The following is a 27,598-nucleotide window of genomic DNA, read 5'->3' as shown; positions in this document are numbered from 1 at the left end:
GTAGCGTCACCTGCCGGAAACGCCCGAATGCGCATTCAGCGCGCGGTTTCTGGGAGGACAGGTGAAGGCGACCCACAGAAAGACCCAAGCCAGGGGCCGGTAACGCCGAACCATCCCTTCGTGACCGCCTCCCAACGGACGTTCCTGAAGACAACAACACCTCCCAGAAGGCTTCGCGGCCCGATTCAACTTCCGGCCAGAAAGCTGTCTGTGTTTCCTGTGTGAGGAGGAGGCACTGTAAGTCCTGCACCGAAGGCCGGGCTGGAAGGTGCAAACCTACCGTGCCTCGCAACCCTGAGACCTGGCTAGACGCTGAGAATTGCAGTTTCAGTCGTTGAGGGAGGGTCCGGGCAGGGCCCTGAGAGGAATTGGCCGCGGGTGCGTCTCTGGACCACATTTCCCAGAGGGCCCGGTGGGTCCGTCGCTCTTCTCGCAAGAACGCGAAAGTTTCGTCACGCCTGGCGGGACCGTTAGATCGGTGAGGTGAGAGTCGGTGGGTCGCGGGGGACTCGAAAGGCGTAAATTGAGGAGCCCGGATATAGGTACCAAGGTGGGTCATCCGGCCTGTACCGTACGGGTGGAGCGGCCTGTAACGGGATTGTGTGTGTGAGAGATTGAGACCTGTGTGCGGTTATCGGTTGCCTGTCATTGTGGGGTTGTGATTGCATGTGTCCCGATGACGGTTGTGACCCCGAGACACTGTTGTGGGGGGGGGGTACCTAAGGCTGTAGGAGAGTAACAATGTTCGGTGGCGGGTATGTGATTGTAACCGTGTTACCATGGGTAGCTCTGTGTGCGCGCGTGTGGAGTGCTTGTCGCATTGGTTTCAGTATGTCCGTGCTCAGGTTATGGGGCACTTTGTGTCAGGGTACGGGGTTCCTGTCATATATAAGATTGTAACTCCAGAACTTTGTCCCCAGGGAACTTCTGTGAAGTTTGGTCGGGTTATAGCCCTTTGGCAGCGGTGGCCTCAACTTTTTCCAGACACACAGATTAGGCAGAATGCTCCATTCTCTGATCTCCATTCCCTGCGTGTGGTGGGGGCTGGGGCTGGTACTGGAGGTGACTTCTGACCAGACCAGTTTGGGGAAAAAAGGAAAACATGGTGTTTTGCAATTACCTTTTCCTCTCCCCAGTTCCACCTTTCTCCAGGTGCAGAAGAGAAGAATGCACAATGAACTTCTACAAGCAGTGTCCAAGGTGTGTTGGGGTTTTCTCTTTGCTTTCTTTCTTCTGAAAGTTAAATGCTTAATAAAGATAATGTCATTTAATTGTAGGTCCTTATAATTAAAGGGAAGGATGGTCCAGCCTGGTTTTAAAGCCCAACAGCACCCCTATATGTATTGTTCACTTATTTGGGAAATGGCTCTACTTCCGTTTGTTGAGTTTTCTTCTTTTTAAATGCAGTATTATGATTTAAATACAATTGTTATGATATTAAAATAAAAACACGGGGCGCCTGGGTGGCTTAGTTGGTTAAGGGACTGACTCTTGATCTGGACTCAGGTCTTGAACTCCAATCCAGGTCCTAAGTTCAAGCCCCACACTGGGCTCTATGCTGGGCATGGAGCCTACTAAAATAAAATAAACAATAAAATAACATGTAACATAATGCAACACATAACACATAACAACACATAACACAACACGTAACAACACAACATAACATATAACATAAAACAGAACATCACTATTACTTAGAGGTTTTAGAAACAATTACCAAGAAAAAATAAAATGTGACGCCTGGGTGTCTCAGTTGGTTAAGTGGCAGCCTTCGGCTCAGGTCATGATCCCAGCGTCCTGGGATAGAGTCCCACATTGGGCTCCTTGCTCAGCAGGGAGCCTGCTTCTCCCTCTGCCTCTGCCTGCCATTCTGTCTGCCTGTGCTCGCTCTCTCCCCCCCCCTCTGATAAATAAATAAAATCTTTAAAATAAATAAATAAATAAATAAATAAAATGTGATCACTCAAATATCTAATGTTAATATTTTGATTATTTTTTAAAATTATTTCTTTATTTGACAGAGAGAGATCACAAGTAGGCAGAGAGGCAGGCAGAGAGAGAGAGGAGGAAGCAGGCTCCCCGCTGAGCAGAGAGCTCCATGTGGGGCTCGATCCCAGGACCCTGAGATCACGACCTGAGCCGAAGGCAGAGGCTTAACCCACTGAGCCACCCAGGCGCCCCTTGATTAATTTTTTAAAAAGATTTTATTTATTTGAGAGGCAGAGTGAGCGAGAGAGAGAGCAGGTAAGCAGAAGCAGAGGGAGGGGGAGAAGCAGGTTTCCTGCCGAGCAAGGAACCAGATGTGGGACTCAATCCCAGAACATGGGATTATGACCTGAGTAGAGGCTTAACTGACTGAGCCACCCAGGTGCCCCTTAATTAATTTTTATTATTTTTCCAAAATCAAATTATACTTCACTTACTATATTATATCCTACATTTTCACTAGAAAGTATTATTCTCCTGTGTTGTCAAATGGTCTTTGTAAATACCATTTTTTAAAGATACATATTTCTTTTTTTTTTTTAAAGATTTTATTTATTCATCTGACAGACAGAGATCACAAGTAGGCAGAGAGGCAGGCAGAGAGAAAGGGGGAAGCAGGCTCCCCGCTAAGCAGAGAGCCCGATGCAGGGCTTGATCCCGGGACCCTGAGATCATGACCTGGGCCAAAGGCAGAGGCTTAACCCACTGAGCCACTCAGGCACCCAAAGATTCATATTTCTTTGTGTGAGTTATGTTCTCTCCCTTTCTTCATGTCAGTATGTCTGACTTTGAAATCTTTAAGTATTTATTTACTTATAAATAACACACATACACACCCCATCCACCCCCACACACAGAGGTTTGAAATTGGACTTCATGATTAATAATAAGATTGTACACCATTTCATGTATTTATTGGTTATTAAGATTTCTCCTTTTGTGACCTGCCTGTTCAAATATTTTAACTTTTTGCCCCTTGATTATCTCTTGTTGATTCATAGGGTTTCTTTATATAATCTGGATATGAGTCCTTCATTGATAGTATTCCGTTTAGATTGTTTTATCATTTCCTTTAAGGTAGTTTTATGAATAGAAATCCTAACTTTAATGCAGTTATCAATTTTTTTTTTCTTTGTGGTTAGTACTTTTTGTGTTTCTGGAAATCCTTTCTAGGGCGCCTGGTGGCTCAGTCAGTGAGACACCTGAGCCAAAGGTGTCTACTTTGGCTCAGGTTGTGATCTGGGGTTCTGGGATTGAACCCCAGGTCAGACTCCCTGCTCAGTGGGGAGTCTGCTTGTCCTTCTCCCTCTGTTCCTCCCCCTGCTTGTGCTGTCTCTCTTTCTCTCTCTCAAATTAATAAGTAAAATCTTTATTTTTTACTACTTATTTATTTTAAAGATTCTATTTGTTTATTTCACTCTCTGTCAAATAAATTTGACACTCTCTGTCAAATTTTGACAGAGTCAAATAAACACAAGCGGGGGAGTGGGAGAGGGAGAAGCGGGCTTTCCCCCAGAGCAGGGAGCTTGACGCGATCCCGAAGCTACAAGTTTTGCTTTTTGGGGTTCTGGCTGGCCCAGTTGTTGGAGCATGTGACTTTGATCTCAGGGTTGTGAGTTTGAACCCCACATTGGGTGTGGAGATTACTTAAAAATAAAATCTTTTTTTTTTTTTAAGATTTTAAAAAGATTTTATTTATTTACTTGACAGAGATCACAAGTAGGCAGAGAGGCAGGCAGAGAGAGAGGGGGAAGCAGGCTCCCTGCTGAGCAGAGAGCCTGATGTGGGGCTTGTTCCCAGGACCCCGAGATCATGACCTAAGCTGAAGGCAGAGGCTTAACCCACTGAGTCACCCAGTCGCCCCTTAAAAATAAAATCTTAAAATAAAAAAGTTTGCCTTTCCTATTTATATATTTAATCCACCTGTAACTGGCTTTTGTGTACAATGTAAAGTGGGGCCCAGATTTTACCCACTTATGAATTCTTTCCTCGCTTTTTCAGTACCATATATTAGGTCACTATGTTCCCATTTCAGATATATCCAAACATATAAAAATCCAGTATCTATATATAAGTGGATGTGTTCACGAGCTCTTTGTTCTGTTGTTTTAAAACAGTATCACAGTCTTGATTATTCTAGTTTCGTTGTCCTTTATTTTATTTTATTTTTTAAAGATTTATTTATTTATTTGACAGACAGAGATCACAAGTAGGCAGAGAGAGAGAGGAGGAAGCAGGCTCCCTGCTGAGCAGAGAGCCCGATGTGGGGCTCGATCCCAGGACCCTGGGATCATGACCTGAGCCGAAAGCAGAGGCTTTAACGCACTGAGCCACCCAGGCGCCCTTGTTGTCCTTTAAAAGTATTTTGGCTTTTCTTCCTGTGGCTGTGTTTAAGACTTTCTCCCAGTTTTTGGTTTTCTGTAATTTTAACATAATGTGTCTAAGTGTGCCCTTTAAAAATTTTATATGCTTGGGGGGCGCCTGGGTGGCTCAGTGGGTTAAGCCGCTGCCTTCGGCTCAGGTCATGATCTCAGGGTCCTGGGATCGAGTGCCGCATCGGGCTCTCTGCTCGGCAGGGAGCATGCTTCCCTCCCTCTCTCTCTCTGCCTGCCTCTCCATCTACTTGTGATTTCTCTCTGTCAAATAAATAAATAAAATCTTAAAAAAAATTTTTATATGCTTGGGATTTGTAGAGTTTTTTCAGTTTGTAGGTAGGTGTTTTTTATTAGTTTAGGGAACTCCTCGGCCATCTTCAAAGATTGCCCCTGCTTTATTCTCCCCCTCTCTCCTCTCCCTTCTCAGGCTCTAATTAAACATAGGTTAGAATTTCTTACCTTAATTTGATTTTTAAAGTTGATTTTTTAAGTTGATACAGTAGGTAGGTCTACTCTCAATTTTTTATTTTTATTTGTATTTTTTAAAGATTTATTTATTTGACAGACAGAGATCACAAGTAGGCAGAGAGGCAGGCAGAGAGAGGAAAGGAAGCAGGCTCCCTGCTGAGCAGAGAGCCCAATGTGGGGCTCCATCCCAGTACCCGGGGATCATGACCTGAGCCGAAGGCAGAGGCTTTAACCCACTGAGCCACCCAGGCACCCCTACTCCCAGTTTTTAAAATGTGGATATTTGGTACAGAGGCAAAGGAAATCACGTTAAGAATCAGTCATCCCCAATCTATTGCACTTAAGACCTTTCTGGGTTTCTTTAGAAGATGGCTGAGTATTTCCAATCCATTCTTCGGTGCCAAAACCCAGAATATCTGGTTTTCCTCCCATCAGCCTCTAATTATACTTGCCATTTCTGTAGTGAAGATTGTTGCCCAATATTAATGGGAATAATGCTAGGAGGTTAGTATAATATAGTAGAAGCTAATCAGAAGCTGTTCTCAGAAGCTAATCAGATGTTTTTTGTTTCTTAAAGATTTTATTTTATTTATTTATTATTTAAAAGAAAAAGATTTTATTTATTTATTTTACAGAGAGAAATCACAAGTAGATGGAGAGGCAGGCAGAGAGAGAGAGAGAGGGAAGCAGGCTCCCTGCTGAGCAGAGAGCCCGATGCGGGGCTCGATCCCAGGACCCTGAGATCGAAGGCAGCAGCCTAACCCACTGAGCCACCCAGGCGCCCCTTAAAGATTTTATTTTTAAGTAATCTCTACATCCAACATAGGGCTTAAGCCTGCAAACCACGAGATCAGAAGTTTCATGTCCTACCAACTGAACCAGCCTGGCACCGCCCCTGCCCCTTTTTTTAACTTAATGTTTAATCAGGAAATATTCGAAGCATAATAAAATCAGAAAAAGCACAAGAATATATGCCATCACCAATGTTATTTAAATTTAACATCGTTGCATTGATATTAACCAAAGCACTTAGCCAAGAGAAAGAAGTTGGTTAAAAATTAGAAAAGAGAATATAAGATAATTGCTTTGCAGATGATATGAATGTGTACCTGAAAACCAAATCAGTGTATAACTAGCACTTTGAAATAAGCAGGCCTCCATAGGAAGCAAGTAAAATAAATTAGTTTTCATATTTTCTACTTTCAGCTCTCTCTGTGGGCTGATTTTTTTGTTGCCCTGGATAAAATAACTTGTGCAGTTTCTATACTTGTTTTGATCAGTCTTTGGTATCCTTTGGTTATTTTCAGTGATAAAGGTCAGTCTCATTCTACTAATTACAATCTCTAGTTGAATATAATAATATGTAAGCTTCAGAGGAAGAGCAGAGGGAGAGGGACAAGCCGACTTGGTGCTGAGCACAGAGCTCAGTGCGGGACTCGATCCCACAACCCTGAGATCATGACCTGAGCCAAAATCAAGAGTCATGTGATTAACTGATTGAGCTACCAATATCTACTTACAATACCTGTCTTACACTTGGGGATTCTGTGCTTTGCTGCTTTGTTGGGAATCCCGTTGTCCTTCCATTGAGTCCACATCTGGTCCAAAAAGGGCACTGGATACCAGTTTCTGTGCCCTCTAATCTTCAGGAAACAGCAAAAATTCTCCTAAATAATCTCATCATTTTACTTTGGACCTTGGAGTCTAAGATGAAGAAATAACTTAATTTTTCCTGTGGGATGGAAAATGTGTGTCATTTTTCAGCAACCATTTTTTGGACACCAACTGAGTGTCCTGCAATTTAATTCAATTCTGACACTAATTACAGAGTTAACACAGAGCACCACAGGTTTAGTGGGCTTAGCCTTACAAGACTGCCCTATTTGAGACAGCATCTCCAAGCCTTGGGTAGCCCCAAGCAGACCAGAAACAGAGGTATTCCCATTATCCCTACTCAGGTATAGTAATTGATTAGAATGATTTATAGACCTCAGGAAAGTACTGTATTTAATCATAGTTTTACTATAAAGAATGCAATTCAGGAACAGCAAAATGGTAGAGATACATAGGGCAAGGTATGAGAGGGAGGATAATATCTGGAACGGTTCTTAAGGATTTTGCCTAACAAAATGGCTGAAGTGAAAGCTTTCCTTCGGTAATGTTTATATTGTAGAAAATTCTGCCACCAGCAAAATTATAAAAGTTAAAGAATTTATGTTAATAAGGAATAATTCTTGTAACAGTCATAAGAGAAGTATAACTTTCTTTTTTTTTTTAAGATTTTATTTATTTATTTATTTTAGAGAGATTTATTGAGAGAGATCACAAGCAGGCAGAGAGGCAGGCAGAGAGAGAGGAGGAAGCAGGCTCCCTGCTGAGCAGAGAGCCCGATGCGGGGCTTGATCCCAGGATCCTGGGATCATGACCTGAACTGAAGGCAGAGGCTTTAACCCACTGAGCCACTCAGGCACCCCAATACATGTACTTCTTAAAAACAGAAATACAAGGCTTATGATAGTCCCTTCATCTGACCTCATGTTTCACCTCATTTAGGCAATTTTTTTTTTAATAAATGTGTTGGTGGAATAATGCTGTGATATTTTTTTTTTAAGATTTTATTTATTTGACAGAGCGAGAGAGATCATCAGTAGGCAGACAGGCAGGCGGGGGTGTGGGGAGCAGGCTCCCCGTCAAGCAGAGAACCTGTTGCGGGGCTCGATCCCAGGACCCCAAGATCATGACCTGAGCCAAAGGCAGAGGCTTAACTCACTGAGCCACCCAGGCGCCCCCATTTAGGCCATTATTTTCATTTCAACTTACTTAGCTATTTCTTTTAGTATTGATCTTTGTTTCTAAATACGTACTTTAAGAATTTTATTGTAGTCATTTTCAGACATTCAAAAATAGAGTATAAGGAATCCTCATGGTATTCATTACTTAGCTTCAGCAGTGATCAACATTTTGCCAGACTGGTTTATCTGTCTTCCCCAGTTTTGTTTTAGTTTTGTTTGCTGAACTATTTTACATTTCACCTTTAAATACCATTGTATGTATCTCTGACAGGTGAAATTATTTAAATATTTACAATATTATTATCACACCTAATAACATTAATAATAGTTTCTTATATCATCTGATATTTAGTCTCTGTTCCTAGTTCCTCAGCTGTCTCAGTAATTTATTTTTATAGTTGGATTATTTGATTCAGGATCTAAATAAAGATTAGCGCATTGCATTTGGTTGATACATCTCTTAGGTCTTTTCTAATTCATAAGTGTTTCTCCTCCCCCTTCCTCCCAACCCTTTTTTCCCCACATATTTTATTTGTGTAGAATCCAGGTCATTTGTCTTTAGAACAAGGGTCAGCAATTTTTCTCTTTAGAAGGCCAAATAATAAATAGGCTTGAGGGCCAGATAAGGTCTCAGTCTCATGTTCTCTTTCTCAACAACCCTTTAAGAATGTAAAAAACATGGGGTGCTGGATCGAGACCCAGCTGGGGCTCCACACTAAGCATGGAGTCTGCTTGAGATTCTCTCCTCTCCCTCTGCCCCTCCCCTTGCTCTCACTCTGTTTCTCTCTCAAAGTAAATAAATAAAATCTTTTTTAAAATTGATGAATAGATGGGGCGCCTGGGTGGCTCAGTGGGTTAAAGCCTCTGCCTTCAGCTCAGGTCATGATCTCAGAGTCCTGGGATCAAGCTCCACATCAGGCTCTCTGCTCAGTAGGGAGCCTGCTTCCTCCTCTCTCTCTGCCTGCCTCTCTGCCTAGTTGTGGTCTCTTTCAAATAAATAAATAAAATATTTTTAAAAAATTGATGAGTAGATTCATGTATTATGAATCAGAATCCATCTGTTTTAAAGATTCTTATTAACTTTTCATTTAAGGCTTTTAGCAGCCATTGGTAATCTTTGGCTAGATCCAATATTTTATTAGAGGTTCCTTCTGCTTTTATTAGCTGAAATTCTCCCATAAAAAAGAACTCAACGGGTGCCTGACTGGCTCCATCAGTGGAGTGTGCAACTCTTGATTTGGGGGTTGTGAGTTCAAGTCCCACACTGGATGTAGAGATTACATAAACAAACAAACAAAAACAACAACAAAAAAAACTTAAAAAAAAAAAAAAGACCCACGTGGGGATCGATCCCAGGACCCTGGGACCATGACCTGAGCCCAAGGCAGAGGCTTAACCCCCTGAGCCACCCAGGTGTCCCCAGGAGTTTCTTTTAAAAGCTCAGAGGGTTGCCTGGCTGGCTTGGTTGGTTGGGCCTCTGCCTTTGGCTCGGGTCATGGTCTTGGAGTCCTGGGGTCGGCCCCTCGTCGGGCTCTCTGCTCGGTGGGTGGCCTGCGTTCCCCCACCCCACTGCCTGATTCTGTGCCTACTTGTGATCTCTCTGTCAAATAAATTTTTAAAATCTTAAAAAAAAAAAAAAGCTACTGCGAGATAATTTTATCTTTCCCTGTAGATCTCGAAGTAATCTTATTCTTCACACCATTTTGTTTTTAATCTTGCTTGGTATATAATCTTCACACTGGCTTTGACTGGGTATAGAATTCTAGGCCAGAATTAATTTTCATTTGTAACGTTAAAGGAATCACTTTTTTTTTCTTCAGGTGGAGCTGTTGAAAAGTCCACTGTGATTTTAATTCCTATAAATTTTTTTTTTAAGATTTTATTTATGTATTTGACAGAGATCTTAAGTATGCAGAGAGAGGGGGAGGAGGAAGCAGGCTGGCTCCCTGCCAAGCAGAGAGCCCGATGCGGGGCTCGATCCCAGGACCCTGAGATCATGAACCGAGCCGAAGGCAGAGGCTTTAACCCACTGAGCCACCCAGGCACCCCTAATTCCTATAAATTTTTATGTGATGTATGTTTTCTTCTTGCAAGCTTTTAGAAAGTTCTGTTTTTCCTTGATATTCTGAAATTTTACTCCAAAATGTATCATAAGATTTTTTTCTTAAGTACATCACATTGTTTCCTCTTTTGGGTCTTAAAGGAAAAATATGGGAAGGGGGAAAGGATTCACATATATGCACACCTTACTATAACCAGGCATCGAGCATTGAGCTGTATGATTAGCAATGCTAAAGTTTACTTGCATGTTGCTTGATATATCCCTCTGTACACAAAAGATATGTTTTCTACTGATATAATAGAGTTCCAGTCCCTTCAGTTTGCTTAATAAGCTCTAGCACCATCTCTACTACCATCTTTTTTCTTTTTAAGATTTTATTTATTTTTTTGAGAGAGAGATCTCACACACAATCATGGGGAGCGGCAGGCAGAGGCAAAGGGAAAAGCAGGCTCCCCCACAGAGAAGAGAGCCTGATGTAAGGTTTGATCCTAGGACCCTGGAATCAAGATCTGAGCAGAAGGCAGACGGTTAACTGACTGAGCTACCCAGGTGCCTCACCATCTTTTTTTAATCTCTTTCTACTGTGAAAGCATGTTTGTTGTTTCAGGGGTCAATGATGTTCAGGGATGTATCTATAAACTTCTCTCAGGAGGAATGGGAATGCCTGGATTCTGGTCAGATGAATTTATACAAAGAAGTGATGTTGGAGAATTTCAGCAACCTGGTTTCAGTGGGTAAGGATAACTATCCCCCAAAATTCAGAGTCTGCCCTTCGGAATGTCTCCTTTCTCCATTATGAATTATTTGTTTCAAGTAACCAGCTAAATTTCTGCTCCCTGTTCCTCAAGGAATGGTTTGAGTTGGAATGGAATGGAATGGAAGAGTTGGAAATGAGCACCTTCAGTGGGTTGAAGCTTCATCTTCATCTTTCTCTGGTCCTTCCTATAGTGGCATCTTTTTCTTGATCACCAAGGGACTGCATCTGATTTCTGGGACACCCACAGGATAACAATGTCCCGTGTCTTTTCTTGTGATCAGGACTTTCCAATTCTAAGCCAGCTGTGATTTCCTTATTGGAACAAGGAAAAGAACCCTGGATGGTTGAAAGAGAGCTGACAAGAGGCCTTTGTTCAGGTGAGATGATAGGTAGTGATTTTGTCCATTTTTTAATTGGGTTGTCTTATTATTAGTGAGTTTTGAGTTAATTATATATTCTAGACACAAGTTTTATCAACCATATGTTTGTGAGTATTTTCTTAGTAGGTATGTTTTCACCCTCTTGATTTTGTCCTTTGAAGCACAAATTTTTAAATTTAACAAGATCTAGTTTATCTATTTTTTCTTTGGTTGCGTGTACTTTTGGTGTGAGCTGCTTTAAGTTATGACCCTTCATAATTAAGTTTATTAATACCTTCTGGAAGTAGGAAAATATTTCATACTTATCCTATTATTTAGATAAAGGATTTTTTTCAATTTTATCTCAAAAAAAAAAATTGAAGATAAAACAAAAAAAGCTTTCTCAACTGTAGATACAACTTTAGTTTTATAATTTAGCCATAAGATAGAATGAACAAAGAACTAAAGAACTCACCAATGCAGATTTCCCAAGATTTATTTTCCTTTCCAGGAGGCACCAAATATTATAAACAGACCACTGGAAGATAATAATCCAAATTCTCTGTCATCTCAGTTAACAGAGAATGAAGGGATCCCCAGATAACTGGAACAGATTTCCATTATCCCTATAGAAATTACCATAAAATCAGGGGCGCCTGGGTGGCTCAGTGGGTTAAATCCTCTGCCTTCAGCTCAGGTCATGATCTCAGGGTCCTGGAATCGAGCCCCCCACCGAGTTCTCTGCTCGGTGGGGAGCCTGCTTCCTCCTCTCTCTCTGCCTGCCTCTGCCTACTTGTGATCTCTGTCTGTCAAATAAATAAATAAAATCTTAAAAAGAAAAAAAAAAAGAAATTACCATAAAATCAGATTCCTAATCACTATAACTTACCAGCCTTGCACAAACCAGTAGCAAAACTAGACTTAGTCCAAAAACAAAACCCAGGATGCATTGAGGAGGGTGTAGTGGAGAGAAAGTGAATTAAAGTAGCATTTTATTGCTACTTGGAATTTACTGAGGCAGCGAAGAAGAAAAGTCTGCTGGGCCTTAAATAGCCCATGAGATACACTTCACAAGTCATACTTTATTGCCTCCTGCAAATAAGTCCATTTGGACATTTCAGTGGGACCTTCAGAATTGTCAGAGTATAACATTTTCAAAACTTTTCAAAAGTATAATTTTTCAAAAATTAAAGATGATTCTTCTAAGTATATGATAAGCACATTTGAAATATTTATTTAGCTCACTAATGAGAGAACCAGAGGAATGGTAAAGCTTGTTCAAGTTGTCTGGGAGACTCTGAGTTTATATTATGATTATATCCATATATATGTAATTATATTACAATGCAGGAATCACATCACTATTGTGGATACAAAAACTAGTTACTGTCTTAGAGGATAGTAAATTTGTAACCTTCAGGCTGTCTTTTCACCAGACAAATAAATCATTTATAACTGTTGTTCTTCATAGCAATTTTTCGTTCTTTGTTCAGTTGCTTTCTAGATTTTTCAAGTAGATTGTAAGCATACTACAATTTTCTAATTGATATTGTTCGTATAGAGAAATAGTATAAGCTTTTTTTTTTTTTTTAACATGTGGAAAGGAGTTTAATTTTATTATCGGGGAAATGCATTGGGATATCATTATGTCATCTGTAACGTAGGCAAAAATTTAAGTCTGACATTAGTAAGAATAGATGAGAATGTGGAACAGCACCTTCAAGCTGCTGATAGGGTATAACTTCATACAACTGCTTTTTATTCTTTCTTTTTAAATTTAATTGTGAAGGGCACCTGGATGGCTCAATTGGTTGAGCATCTGCCTTTGACTTAGGTCGTGATCTCAGGATCCTAGGATCAAGCCCCATGTCCACCTCCTTTGCTCGGCAGGGAGTCTGCTGCTTCCTCTTCCTCTGCCCTTTCCCTCTGCTCGTGCTCACTGTCCCCCCCTCTGTCTCTTTCAAATAAATAAAATCTTTAAAAAAAAATTTAATTGTGATAAGATCATTTAACATGAGATCTACCCTCAACAAATTTTTAAGTGTATAATACAATATTGTTAACTTTAGGCGCAGTAGTATATAGCAGATCTCTAGCACTTATTTGCCTTGCGTAATTAAAGCTTTATACTTAATGATTAGCAACTGCTCGTTTCCTTATAACCCCAGCCGTTGGTAACCAACTATTCTTGGTAACTACTCTTTTGTTCTGTGAGTTTTACCCTTTTTAGATATCTCCTATAAGTCAAATAATGCTGTATTTGTCCTATAACTGGTTTATTTCATGTAGCTTAGTGTCTTCATGTTGTTTCATATGGGAGGATTTCCTTCTTTTTAAGGTTGAATAATATTCCATTGTAAATATATAACACATTTTGTTTATCCACTCATCCATCTGTGGATTTAGGTTGTTTTCACATCTTGACTATTATGAGTAGTACTGCAATAAACGCATGAGTGCTAATATCTCTTCAAGATCCTGATTTCAAACGGGGTGCCTGGGTGGCTCAGTGGGGAAGGCCTCTGCCTTCAGCTCAGGTCATGATCTCAGGTCAGCATTGAGCCCCCGCGTCGAGCCCCGCGCTCTGCTCAGCAGGGAGCCTGCTTCTCCCCTCTCTCTTTGCCTGCCTCTCTGCCTATTTGTGATCTCTCTGTCAAATAAATAAATAAAATCTTTAAAAAAAAAAGATCCTGATTTCAATTCTTTTGGATAAATACCCAGAAGTGGGATTGATGGATCATATGATAGTTCTGTTGTTAATTTTTTAAGAACAAGAGTTCCAATTTCTTTGCATCTCCACCAATATTTGTTACTTGTTTTTTGTTTGTTTTAATGACAGCCATCCTAAAAGTAATAGGCAATGTTTCTTCATGGTTTTGATTTATGCTTCTGTAATGATTTGAGATTTTTGAGCATCTTTCATATACTTCTTGACCATTTATACATTTTCTTTGGGAAAACGTCTACACACGTTCTCAACTTATATTTTAATCAGATTAGTTCTTTCGCTATATATTTAAGAAAGTTAACCACTATCAGATACATGGTTGGCAAATATTTTCTCCCATTCCATAAGTTACCTTTTCACACTTTTGTTTCCTTTGCTGTGCACAAGCTTTTAAATTTAATGTAGTCCTATATGTCTGTTTGCTTTTGGTGTCATATCCTGAAATCATCAATAAGACCAGTGTCATGAAACTTTTCCCTTATGTGAAGCTTTATAGTGTCAGGTCTCATGTTTAAGTCTTTAATACATTTTGAGGTGGTTTTTCGGTATGGGATAAGATAAAGGCTAAATTTTGCATATGAATGTTCAGTTTTCCCATCATCATTTGTTAGAGACTTTCCCTTTTCTTTTTTTCTTTTTTTTTTTTAAAGATTTTATTTATTTATTTGACAGACAAGAGGTCACAAGTAGGCAGAGCAGCAGGCAGAGAGAGAGAGAGGAGGAAGCAGGCTCCCTGCTGAGCAGAGAGCCCGATGCGGGGCTTGATCCCAGGACGCTGAGATCATGACCTGAGCCGAAGGCAGAGGCTTTAACCCACTGAGCCACCCAGGTGCCCCTCCCTTTTCTGTTATGCAGTCTTGGCATCTTTGTTGCATATTAATTGACTGTGTATACGTGAATTTATTTGTTCTCTTTTGTTCTCTTGACTTATATGTATGTCTTTGTGCTAGTACCATACTGTTTTAATTACTGCTGCTTTACATTGTGGAATCAGGAAATGTGAAGCCTCCAACTTTGTTGTACTTTCTGAAGATTATTTTGGCTCATTGGATTGTTTTTTTCTATTTCTATAGAAAATGCTATTGGGATTTTGATAGGGATTGCATAGAATCAGTAGATTGTTTTGGGGATATGGACATTTTCACAATATTCTTCTAATCCATGAACACAGAATAGCTGTCCATTATCTTGTATATCTTTAATTTATTCATCAGTGGTTTACAGTTTTCATTGTACAAGTCTCTTACCTCATCGGTTATGTGTGTTCCTAAATAGTCCTTTTCCTTTTGACGCTATTATAAATGAGACTGTTTTTCTCATTTCTCTTTCAGGTTATTGTCAGTGTAAAGAAACAACTAGTTTTTATATATTGATTTTGTGTCCTGAAACTGCAAACTGAAACCATAATTTAATGGTTTATTAGTTCTAACAGTTTTTATGTGAAGTCTTTAGAGTTTTCTGTATACCAGATGTAGAAGTGGCAAGAGTGGGCGTTTTTCCTTCATGATCTTAGAGGGAGAGTCTTCAGTTTTTCATCAAGTATGATATTAGTTGTGCACTTTTTATATGTGGCCTTTATTATGTTAAGATAATATCCATGTTATTAGTTTGTTGAGAGTTTTTCATCCTGAAAAGGTGTTGAATTTTATCAAATGCTTTTTCTGCATCTGTTGAGATGATCACGTAATTTTTATCCTTCATTCTCTCTCTTTTTTTTTTTTTTTTAAAGATTTTTATTTGTTTATTTGAGAGACAGAGCACGAAAGGGAGAAGAGGGAGAGGGAAAAGCAGAGTCCCCACTGAGCAAGGAGCCAGACACCGGGGCTCAATCCCAGGACCTTGAGATCATGACTGGAGCCAGAGTTAGATACTTAACCTACTGAGTCACCTAAGCACTCCAATCTTTCATTTTTTTTTTTTTTTTTTTAAGATTTTATTTATTTTAAAGAGAGAGAGAGATCACAAGTAGAGAGGCAGGCAGAGAGAGAAGGGGAAACAGGCTCCCCGCTGAGCAGAGAGTCCGACGCGGGGCTCGATCCCAGGACCCTGAGATCATGTACCTGAGCTGAAGGCAGAGGCTTAACCCACTGAGCCACCCAGGCGCCCCAATCTTTCATTCTCTTAATGTGGTGTATCACATTAATTGATTTTGTGTGTTGGATTATCTTTGCATCCAAGGGATAAATTCCACTTGGTCATGGTATATGATCCTTTTAATGTGCTGTTGGATTTAGTTTACTAGTATTTTGTTGAGAATTTTTGCCTCAATATTCATTGGGGAATTGGCCTGTTGTTTTCTTTTTTATGGTGTCTTTGTCTGGCTTTGGCATGTGGGTAATGCTGGCTTCATAAAATAAGTTTGAATGTGTTCTCTCCTTTTCAGTTTTTTGGAAGAGTTTTAGGATTGGCAGCCCTTCCCCACCCCCAGGTTGGCATTATTATTTTTATTTAAATGTTTGGTAGACTTCACCAATGAAGCCATCTGGTCCTGGGCTTTTCTTTATTGAGAAATTTTCTTTTTTTAAAGATTTTATTTATTTATTGAAGAGAGAGAGCATGGGGTGGTTGGCAGAGGGAGAAGCAGAATTCCCACTGAGCAGGGAGCCCAGTACGGGGCTCTAACCCATGACCCTTGGATCATGCCCTAAGCTGAAGGCAGACAGTTAACTGACTGAGCTACCCAGGCCTCCTGCATTGAGAGATTTTTTTATTGTGAGTTAATGTCCTTACTAGTTCTAGGTCTGTTCAGACTTCCTATTTCTTTATGATTCAGCCTTGATAGGTTATATATTATCCATTTCTTCCAGGTTATCTACTCGTTCATACTAGCCTTTTAATGATCCTTTTAATTTCTGTAACATCAGTTACAGATTTTTGATTTTACTTATTTGAGTTTCCTCTTTTTCTTACTATAACTAAAAGTTTATCAATTTTATTTATTTTTTCAGTAGACTGTTAGTTTCATTGATCTTTCCTGTTTTTCTATTTTATTTGGTTTATATCTGCTCTAAAATTTATTATTTCCTTCCTTATGCCAACTTGGGGTTTAGTTTGTTTCTTAAGGTGTAAGGTCATATATTTGTGATTTTTCTTATTTTTTGATGTAGGAACTATAAACTTCCCTCTTTATACTGCCTTTTCTTCATCTCATAAATATGTTTTCATTTGTCTCAAGGTATTTTCTAATTTCTCTATTTCTTTTTGACCAATTGCTTATTCAAAAGTGTATTGTTTAATTTCAACATATTTGTGAATTTTCTAGTTTTCATTCTGCTGTTGATTTCTAGTTTCATTCGCTGTCGTCAGAAAAGATACTGGGAATGATTTCATTCTTCTTAAATTTCTTAAAAGACTTGTTTTGTCACCTAATATATGATCTGTCTTGGAGAACAGTCCATGTGCACTTGATAAGCATATATATTGTTACAGCTGAGTGAAATGTTCTGTATAGGTCTGTTAGATCCATTTGATCTATGGTAGTTTTCAAGTCACTGTTTATTTTCTGTCTGGTTGTTTTTTCTATTATTGCAAGTAGGCCATTGAAGTGTCCAATTATTTTGGTCTATGTCTCACTTTAGTTTTGTCAGTGTTTGCTTTATGTATGTGCTCTGATGTTGGATCTGTATATATTTATAATTGCTGTGTCTTCCTGGTGAATTGAGCCTTTTATTATTATATAATGTCTTTAATCTCTTTTGACTGTTTTTTACTTAAAGCCTGTTTTGTCAGATATAAGTATAGCTACCCTAGCTGTCTTTAGGTTACCATTTACATGGAATATCTTTTTCCGTTTCTTCACTTTCAACTGATATGTGTGTCCTTAAATCTAAAGTGGGTCTCTTGAGGACAGCATATAATTGGATCTTGTTTTATCCATTCAGCCACTATGTCATTTGATTGGGAAGTTTAACCCACTTACATTTAAAGTTACTATTGAGGGGCCCCTGGGTGGTTCAGTGGGTTAAAGCCTCTGCCTTCGGCTCGGGTGTGATCTCAGGGTCCTGGGATTGAGCCTTGCATTGGGCTCTCTGCTTGTTGGGGAGACTGCTTCCCCATCTGTCTTTGCCTCTCTGCCTACTTGTGATCTCTCTCTCTGTCAAATAAATAAGTGAAATCTTAAAGTTACTATTGATAGGGAAGGATTTACTGTTACTATTTGTTGTTTTTCTGTTCTTGTAGTTCTTTTGCCCCTCTTTTTCTTTTTTTCTTTTTGCTTTATTTATTTATTTATTTTTGCATTGATATGCTTTGAATCCTTTATTTTTCTTTTTTGTAATCTTTATAAGTATTTGTGGTTATACTGGGGCTTTCATAAAATATCTTGTAACAATATGTTCTGAACTGAGAACTTATTTCAATCACATACAAAACACTTAATTCTTATTCTCCCATATATTGTGTTACCAATGTTGTAATTTAATCTATTTATAGTTATCAGTATATCCATTAATATATTTTTATGTGTAGTTATTTACAATACTTTCACCTTTTTACTTTTATACTAGAATTAAGAATTAAATAAAAGTAGTTTACCCTCCTGTGTAACAGTATTACAGTGTTCTGTGTTTGTCTATATATTTGCTTTTACAAACAGAACTTCTATGCTTTTTTATTCCCTTATGTTGCTGTTTACCATCCTTATGTTTTGTGTTGAAAACTTTCTTTAGGCAGGTCTAGTAGTGATGAACTCCCTCAGGTTTTGTTTGTCTGGGAAAAGTCTCTCTCTCATTTGTTCATGAAGAAAGTTTTTTTGGGTATATTGTTCTTGAGTGGCAATTGTTTTTCTTTCATCACTTTGAATATATCATCCAGCTCCCTTCTAGCCTTCAAAATTTTGCTAAATAATCTGTTCATTGTCCTATGGGGGTTCCATTGTATAAGACAGTTTGTCATCTCTTGATGCTTTCAAAATTCTCTTTGCCTTTGAAGTTTTTATTTTACTTTTTTAGTAATCTCTAACCCCAGCATGAGGCTTGAACTCACAGCCCCAAGATCAAGAGTTGCACACTCTTCCAACTGAGCCAGACAGTTGTCTGAGCCAGACACCCCTCTTTGCCTTTGACTATTGACAAAAACATTATAATGATGTTTCAGTGTGACATAGTGTGTCTTGGTGTGCATTTCTTTTGTGTGGATCTTTTTGAAATACTGTGGCTTCCTGAGTCTGGATGTCTATTTCCTTCCCCAGATTTGGGAAGTTTTTATCCATTACTAATTTGAGTAAGTTTTGTTGTTCTTTCTCTGCCTCTAACTCCTGTGTGTATATTGGGCCATTCCTTGGTGCCTCATAAGAACCTTAAACTTTCTTCACTCTTTTTTATTCTCTTTTCTTTTTGTTCCGTTGATTGAATAATTTCAAAAGACCTGTCTTTGAGTTCACTGATTCTGTCTTCTGCTTGCTCTAGTCTGTTGAATGTTGAGTCTGTTTATTGAAATTTTCAGTTCAGGGGCACCTGGGTGACTCAGTGGGTTAGGCCTCTGCCCTTGGCTCAGGTCGTGATCTCAGGGTCCTGGAATGGAGCTCCGCGTCGGACTCTCTGCTCAGTGAGGAGTCTGCTTCTCCTCTCTCTCTCTGCCTGCCTCTGCCTACTTGTGATCTCTGTCAAATAAATAAAAAAACTTAAAAAAATTTTTTTTTTCAGATAAGTTATTGCATTCTTTAGCTCCAAGATTTCTTTCTTTTTTCCAAATTTTTTGTCTCGTGGTTGGAATTCTCACTTTCCTCATGCCTTGTTCTCCTGAGCTCATTGAGCATTTTCATGATGGCTATTTAAAATTCTCTGTCTGGTAATTCCTCTACCTATATTTCATTAGGGTAATTTTCTGGAGCTTTATTTTGTTTCCTTGTTTGGATTATGTTTCTCTATTTCTTCATTTTATTTCCTTGATTTTTTGTGTTGGTATCTACATGTATAAAAAAAATGCCACTTGTCCTGTTCATTATGAATTAGCCTCATAGAAGAAAAGACCTTCACCAGTCGGAGCTTTTGTGAGCCTCTCAAACATTCATGCTAGTCTAAACCACCGTCTTTATTAGTAACTTCCAGGTGTTTAGAGTATGCCAAGTCTCATCAGCACCAATTCCTCATGTAAATCCTGAAGAAATTAGAACATTGGATGTGTGGTTCAGGTTCTTTCCCTTTCCAGAGAGAATGTGGAAGCTGGAGTGTTTTGCTTGTCAGCTCTGCTCTAGAATGGGGGAAAGGGCTATGGCAATTGTTTGCATGCTAGTTCGAATCACCTTTTTTGTTCTCAGTGGCCCCCAGTTTCTAAAATATGCCAGGTCCCTCCAGGGCTCCAAGATAGAAGCCAGTCTCTCAAGTAACCCCCAGAAAAGTTGAAATATTTGATGCACTCTATCCCCTGTAGGAAGAAACTGGGAGCTGTGGTTTTCCCTCCCATTTGCTATGAATTAACCTAGGACAAGAGCTATAGGGCCTTCATGCTAGTTTAAAATACTCCCTTTGTTTTTTGTAGTCCCTGGGGGGTCCACTGTATGCCAGGTCCTGAGATAGTGAGATAGAAGCCAGTCCCTTGGGTAGCTTCCAGAGAAGTTAGAAAATTAGATGCAAGGTCCAACTCTTTTCATCCTCAAGGAGATGATGGGAGCTGGAGCTGGAGTTTTCCACCCATTCATTCAGCAGTAGGCCAGGAGGAGGAGCTATGGTGAGTTTGTGTGCTAGTTCAAACTACCTCCTTTGTTCTTGGTGGCCCCCAGATATCTTGAATCTGCTGGGTCCCATCAGCACTCTGAGACTGATGAGATAGAAGCCAGTCCCTTAGGCAAACTCCAGAAAAGTTGGAATGTTTGACACACAGTCCACCTCTTTCCTTCTTCAGGGAGAAGCTGGGAGCTGAAGTTTTCCTCCCACTCACTCTGCATTGAGCAGAGAAAGGAGCTGTGGTGAGTTCCTGCATGCTAGTTCAAACCAGTGCTTCTGTTCTTTGTAGTCCCTAGGGCCTAGGGTATGCCAGGTCTGATCAAGCCTCCAGGACAGGCAGCACTCAGAAAAGTGGAGTCATTAGATGTACACTCCAACTTCTTTTCTCTTCAGGGAGAAGCTGGAGGTTTCCTCTCAGTTGTATGGAACTATCCCACGAATGGGGATCATGGTGAGAAGGTGTCTCCAGTTTTCATACTAGTTTTGATATGACTGGCTTTACCCTTGCCTAGTGTACAGGATTCTCTTAATGAGTTTCTAGATTTCTCACAAAGGGAATTGATCCATGTATTGCTGTTGAGTTGATGTGTTTGTGGGAGTCAGGATAATCTAGCACTTATTCTACCATCTTGCTAAATGTTACTCAAAATACTATTTTTGTAAGTGATCTTTAATATCCAACAACTTTACTAAAGTTAATTTTTTATTCTCTTGGTTTTTCTAGTTTGATCATCATATTATCTGCATGTTGTTAGATTTATTACTTCCCTTACAGTCCTCATACTGATTATTTCCTTGCTTATAATGGTAGCTGGGACTGTCTTAATTGGTAACATTGGTAATGGGCATCGGTTTCTTTTTCCCCATCTTATAAGGAGCGTATCTTAAGTTCTTCACTTAACTGCAGTTTTCACCATAGTTCTGATAACTTTTACCAAGTTACAGCTATTACTTTGCAGTGCTAATTTGGTCAGAGTTATCATAAGTAGGTGTTGGCCACATCCTACAATTTTTCTGTATCTGTCAAGATGATCATGGTAGTTTGTGGTCTTATTTCAACAATAGTTGTACCCTCTGGTGTATGTCAATTTTGGCCTGTGAGTTCATGTTCCCAAGAGAATATCAATCACCTTGTGTGGCAGTGTGCCTGGGGAGGGGCCAAGAGAAAAATCCAGGCCTGTGCCCCTCCAGGTAGATTTAAGAGGTAGGAGGAGATGAGCTCAGGATGAGAAGCCCTAAAACCTCAGGATTCACTGCTGATAACTTTTATTTGCTACTGCTCTACCAGAGAATTCTCATCAGGGTTTGCTCTTCAACATTTACAAAGCAGCAACATACAGGAAGAGTATGCCTTCCCTTTTCGTAATCCACCAACTCTAGGGGTTTTAATAGCTGAGAAGGTAGAGGAGCAGATGCTTGAAAGCAGATGGTCAGCCATATTCTTCTGTCCAGCAGGACATTTTCTTTACCATTAAGTTATCCTACTTAGCTGCTTGAGCAGTTGCCACCAGTTTCTGTGATAAAGGCACAGGCAACAGTGGTCCCAAAGCATTTCAGGGAAAGGCTAAATCAGAGTTTAAAGACCTTACTACCAGGCCATCCTCTCCTTGCCTTCTGTTACCATTTCTCCAGGCAAGTAGCCTCCACCCTCAAATACACATAAGTTTGCACCAGTCTTCAGTCTGTCTAGAATATTTCACGATTTGCATCAGTTCCATGTAAAACCAAATTCTCTATAATTTCTCCAGGGTTAATTGAGAAACAAATCCAGAATTTTGTGTACATTCTGAGATTAGACAGGAACTTTTGGGGTTTTTAAAAATATATTTTCATTATTGTATTATCAATTTCTAAGAATTCTGTGTGTGTATGTTTTCTTAGTGCTCCTTTATTTAGCATCTTGAGCCCTTTTAATTTGGTTAGCTCTCTGAGGTTATTCATTATATGTTTTGACATTTTCTTCTGTTCCTTGCTCTGAGTGTTTCCTCACAGAAACTTTTTTCTCTTTTGGGCGCTTCTTCATGTTAAGAAACATTTCTCAAATGTCTGATAAACAATGACTTACTGCTCATTTTTAAGTATGAGATGCTGAAAAGATGATTGGAACTTCTGTGTAGTAGGGATTGGGTCTTGTTGATTTTAGGATGATCTGGTTGGGTTAATATACTGAGGACAGCCCACTTTTGGTAACTTGGTCTTTTATGCATAATCTTCCTGAGAGAAGAGACATTTACTTTCATTCCTAATTGAGGGAGTTATTATCAGTATTCCAGTGGTTAAATTGGAGTGAAGTCAACAGGGTTATTTCAGTATTGGGGCCTGGACAAATTTTCTGGCAACAAATTGATGTCTTATATTTTAACTCAATTCTCACACTTCTCTGGAGTTAGCATCAGATTCCACAAGTTAAAGGGCAAGGTGCCCACCAGTTCAGATACTAGTTGCAACCAGGATCCCCAGGCTACCCATATTTCTGTCTGACTGACAAAGTTTAGAGTTTTACATACCTCCTCAGGTTTGATAATTCATTAGAATAACTCACAAAACTAAAAAACCAAAAAGAACAACTCACAAAACTCATGAAAAGCACTGTACTTATGATTGCCATTTTATGTAAAGGATACAATGAAAAGTTAGCTGAAAACATAACACAGGGTGAAGTCTAAGAGGTACCAAGCACAGGAAATTCAATGCCTATGAAATTGAGGTGTGTTATCCTCCAGGTATGTTATATAGTTACCAACCAGGAAGTTAGTAATCAGAAGGTTACCCCAATCCTTGCCCCGAGTTTTTTATTGATTATGTAGTCATGAGTGGCCAGACCCTCCCTTGAAGCTAGGTGCCCACTGTGAATCACCACATTAGGAAAACTTAGGTATGATCAAAAGGAGCTTGTGAATAACAAAAGACTTTCCGGTCAGGAAATTCCAGTGGTTTGTGGGGCTCTGTGCCAGGAACTAGGAACAAAGACCAGTTATATTCTTTATTTTATCATAAGTGTATATATTTTCTGTTAATCTTTGTCCTAAATTCAATACTGGTAGCCACAGCTATACCTGATGTTCCTGAATCCAGATTCCTCTGGTTCCATATTTCTATATTTCGAGTTTTCTGTGAGAATAAGGAAGTATAATCCTGTATGGGAGAGGAGAAGAGATCCTAGGGGTCTTACTAGTCATACAATCTTGAATTCATTCTTTAGCTTTCAGCATTCTCTATGTATCCCACTATTAGAAATGCCTGATACCTTCAATTTTTGTTCATTTTAGGGGCTCTGCACTATCAGTGCTGTGGAATTCATCCACTGCAGGCTCAGTTTGACTTTCTCTGGTCTGCAGACTCACTTATCACTCATTCATTGGCTTCCTAGCTTCCAGATTTTATTGTTACTGTCTCTTCTCCAGTGTTCACTGTCCTAGTGAGGTTTTTCTTTCCTCTTGTTAAGCTTCCACTGTAATTTTCCTCTGAATTCATGAAGAGGCAGTGGAAAACTCATAGGTCCAGTCTGTCATTTTTAACAGAAATTGTCCCCCCCCCTTTTAAAAAAAAAAAGATTTTATAAATTTATTTGACACAGAGAGAGATTACAAGTACTCAGAGAGGCAGGAAGAGAGAGGGGGGGAAGCAGGCTCCCTGATGAGCAGAGAGCCTGATGTGGGACTCAATCACAGGACCCTGAGATCATAACCTGAGCCAAAGGCAGAGACTTAACCCACCAAGCCACCCACGTGCCCAGTTGTCCCCCTTTTAAATTAGATGTACAGTCGACACTCATTACGGATTCCATATGTATGAATTCACTTACTTGCTGAAATTCATAAACTCAGGATCAATACTTGCAGTGCTTTCATGGCAGACGTACAGAACGACAAAAAATTGGAGTTGGAGTACCTATCTTCTCACAGAGTATATTTCATTCTTACTCTCTTCTTTCTCATATTCAAGCTGCCTGCTTTCTTAGTCACTGCCATGAAATTCCATTCCTCTCTCTCCCAAAGTCAGCATCAGAGAATTATAAGGTAAACTATTTTCAGTGAACCCCCAATATATCGAGCCCTATCCATAGAATTACCTAAAACCATTTTTGCCAGTTTCATTCAGCAGCTTAGACTAGGGTATCCCCCCAATATGGATTTGCCAACAACACACCCTTTGCACAGTCTCAGACTGTACCCCCATTCATACATTTCACCACATTTATTTTATTATTATTATTATTATTATTATTAATTTTTTGACAGAGAGAAAGATACAGCCAGAGAGGGAACACAAGCAGGGGGAGTTGGAGAGGGAGAAGCAGGCTTCCCACAGAGCAGGAAGACCAATGCAAGTCTTGATCCCAGGACCCTGGGATCATGATCTGAGCTGAAGGCAGATGCTTAACGACTGAGACACCCAGACGCCCCCATTTCACCACACTTATTCCTCAGTGGTCTTCTTATGTAGGTCAAACAATTATCCACAAATTTTAAGATATTCAGTATGATGCTGTGTGTGGGAGTATATGCTTATAAACACGTATATATGATTAGAATCACTGTGAAATACAGAGTGTATCCCTGAATAGGGTGTATTTGTGGAAGTTTCAGGTGATTTTGATTGACATCAGAATTTCAGAATACATTTTTTCTCTAATTACCCTCTTGAATTTCCTCTCTTGGCTCTCCTCAATGTCCATGCTTTCGTTACCAGTTTTAAAAATTGCTTAGCCATATTCGAGAACTATTTAAGCATTTACTTTCCCAGATATTATTTTTACTTTAATCTTTTTTCTTTTTTAGAAGTTTCAGTCTCTCCCAAGATAGGAAAAATGAACACACGCATTTTTATTTCTTTCAGATCTGGAATCTATGTGTGAGACGAAGATATTATCTCTAAAGAAGAGACATTTTAGTCAAGTAATATTTACTCATGAAGACATGCCTACTTTTATTCAGCCCACATTTCTTACTCCACATCAAAAAACTGTTAATGAAGAGAAACCCTGTGAATGTAAGATATGTGGAAAGGCCTTTAATCAGAACTCACAATTTATTCAACATCAGAGAACTCATTCTGCTGACAAAAGCTATGAGTGTAAGGAGTGTGGGAAGACCTTTAGCCGTGGCTCACTTGTTACTCGACATCAGAGGATTCACACTGGTGAAAAACCCTATGAATGTAAGGAATGTGGCAAGGCTTTTAGTTGTAGTTCATATTTTTCTCAGCATCAGAGGATTCACACTGGTGAGAAACCCTATGAATGTAAGGAATGTGGAAAAGCCTTTAATTATTGCTCAAACCTCAATGATCATCAGAGAATTCACACTGGTGAGAAACCCTATGAATGTAAAGTATGTGGAAAAGCCTTTACTAAGAGTTCTCAACTTTTTCCACATCTGAGAATTCATACTGGTGAAAAACCTTACGAATGTAAGGAATGTGGGAAGGCCTTTACTCAACACTCAAGGCTTATTCAACATCAGAGAATGCATACTGGTGAGAAACCTTATGAATGTAAGGAATGTGGGAAGGCCTTTAGTAGTGCCTCAACACTTACTAACCATCATAGAATTCATATAGGCAAGAAACTCTATGAATGTAAGGAATGTGGAAAGGCCTTTATTCAGAGCTCAGAACTTATTCAACATCAGAGAATCCATACAGATGAAAAACCTTATGAATGTAATGAATGTGGGAGGGCTTTTAATAAAGGCTCAAACCTTACTAGACATCAAAGAATTCATACTGGTGAGAAACCCTATGACTGTAAGGAATGTGGAAAGGCCTTTGGTAGTCGCTCTGACCTTATTCGTCATGAAGGAATTCATACTGGGTGAAAGATAAGCCCTTTTGATAATATTTATAATAATATACTTAAAACAGCTAATGGAAAAAAAAACAAAACAGCATAGTAGTTTTTTTAGGCTACTGTAACAAAGTACCGAGTACCCCAAAATGGGGTGACTTAAAACAACAGAAATGTATTCTCACGGTTTTGGAGCTCTGAAATCCAAAATTGAAGTTGTTGGTAAGGTTGGTTCCTTCGGAGGACGATTTTATTCCATGTCTTTCTCATAGCTTCTGTTAACAGCATTCTGTGACATTCCTTGTCTTGTAAATGCATCACTCCAATCTCTGCATCCATATTTACATTTCATTCTCCCTGTATAAATTTGTCTCTGTCTTGTATACAAGAGGAGACTCATACAGGACATCTGTCATATTGGTCACCCTTATGACCTTACTTTGATTACATCTGCACAACAACCTTATTTCCATATAGGATCACATTCACAGGTGCCAGAAGTTCGGACATCAACATAGTTTAACCCATAACACTGTTAACAATGTTTTTCTAACATATTTGTAGTTTTCTTGTATACATAATTTCTTGAATCTATTTCAAAATATCAGTTCAATGTTTAAGTTAAACCTCCCTTCCCTCCAAAAAAGATTTTGTCTCAAACTAGTTCTTAAATAATTCTTTCCACCCCATTGTTTTATGCTGCTTGAGTTTGAGTTGTTAGCTTAGTTTTAGAGCCATCTTTTCTATTGCTCTGCCCTATAGATCTGCTTCTACCAATACTATACTATAAGTTACATTACAGAGACTATCTTCTAATTCCTGGCAGAATTATAACTCTGTTTTTGAAGGCAGCTCTATTTCTTTCCCTTTTGTAACACTAAAGTTTTCACGTTTTCAAAACGAAACAAAACAAATACAAACAAAATCCTTCACACACACAGTGAAAAAAAAAGTAGGTTATTTGTAAGCCTACCAAAAAGAAATTACTATTTTCAAATTATACAACATATCCTTCCAGACTTTAGTGTAATCATGATGTGCATACTATACCATAACCTGTTTATCATTCTTTTTAATGGTATCATAATAATCTTTTCTGTGGTAGATTATCATTTTGCTAAATATTACTGACATACTCTATGGTGCTCACTGAAATTTTACAGTTATAAAAGTTGCCTTCTAAATACAAAGTTAGTCCTTTTGTTTGTTTTTCTTTAAAAATAATTACACTTCAGTGTCAAAATACTGTTCAGTATTTTCTCCTTGAAAAATATTGCCAATAGTTTCAGTCCTGTCGTAATCACGTTATCGGTTTATCCTTCCAGACCCTTTTAAAAAAAACTATTTTTGCTTATAAATGTGTACACACTCAACCAAATACATAAATACTTGCAATACTTATAGAAAATTAGTGCTGCTTTATAATTGATATGTATAATTGTATGTATGAATGTACATACACACATACACACACAGTAATGTGTTGGATTGCTGTGAGGATTAAATGAGTTAAGAAATGTAAAATGAAGGGCACCTGGGTGGCTCTCATTTGGGTCTCTGCCTTTGGCTCAGGTCGTGATCCCAGAGTCCCAGGATCAACTCTTGCATCGGGCTCCCT

General features: G+C 39.1%; 2 protein-coding genes across 9 annotated transcripts in view; one reads left to right on the top strand and one right to left on the bottom strand.

The window, feature by feature from the left end:
- Nucleotides 1-27,598, bottom strand: part of ZNF568 (zinc finger protein 568) — a 131,487-nt gene that overhangs the window by 68,854 nt on the left and 35,035 nt on the right. Inside the window, exon 1 of one of the 2 annotated variants that reach the window (XM_013062735.2) lies at nt 11-145. The gene's annotated coding sequence lies outside the window, so the exon portion shown is untranslated. Of the gene's footprint in view, nt 1-10 lie in introns of those variants that run through there. The other variant, XM_013062733.2, reaches the window with a different exon arrangement.
- Nucleotides 59-27,383, top strand: ZNF829 (zinc finger protein 829). 7 transcript variants are annotated; one of them, XM_045076556.1, is made up of 5 exons: nt 59-237; nt 1,137-1,200; nt 10,294-10,420; nt 10,725-10,820; nt 25,032-27,383. In XM_045076556.1, the coding sequence occupies exons 2-5, from the start codon at nt 1,168-1,170 to the stop codon at nt 26,009-26,011; spliced, it is 1,236 nt and encodes a 411-aa protein (XP_044932491.1). In that variant the 5' UTR covers nt 59-237; nt 1,137-1,167; the 3' UTR covers nt 26,012-27,383. The 7 variants fall into 7 exon arrangements, with proteins under 7 accessions (XP_044932491.1, XP_004765061.1, XP_004765062.1 ...); XM_004765004.3 differs by having other exon boundaries at nt 59-550; XM_004765005.3 differs by having other exon boundaries at nt 60-483.

Source organism: Mustela putorius, unplaced genomic scaffold, assembly GCF_011764305.1.
Source record: "Mustela putorius furo isolate JIRA1106 unplaced genomic scaffold, ASM1176430v1.1 tig00000174_pilon_pilon_pilon, whole genome shotgun sequence".
Taxonomy (NCBI): domain Eukaryota; kingdom Metazoa; phylum Chordata; class Mammalia; order Carnivora; family Mustelidae; genus Mustela; species Mustela putorius.
The sequence above is the reverse complement of the archived record's forward strand: the minus strand, read 5'-3'. Positions and strand labels throughout refer to the sequence as shown.

What these genes read in the sequence shown, in the direction of transcription:
- ZNF829 (XM_045076556.1), top strand. Translation starts at nt 1,168, where the DNA reads ATGCACAATGAACTTCTACAAGCAGTGTCCAAG. An exon ending in TTCTACAAGCAGTGTCCAAG is followed by an intron (nt 1,201 to 10,293) that starts GTGTGTTGGGGT and finishes TTGTTGTTTCAG; the next exon opens with GGGTCAATGATGTTCAGGGA. An exon ending in CAGCAACCTGGTTTCAGTGG is followed by an intron (nt 10,421 to 10,724) that starts GTAAGGATAACT and finishes TCTTGTGATCAG; the next exon opens with GACTTTCCAATTCTAAGCCA.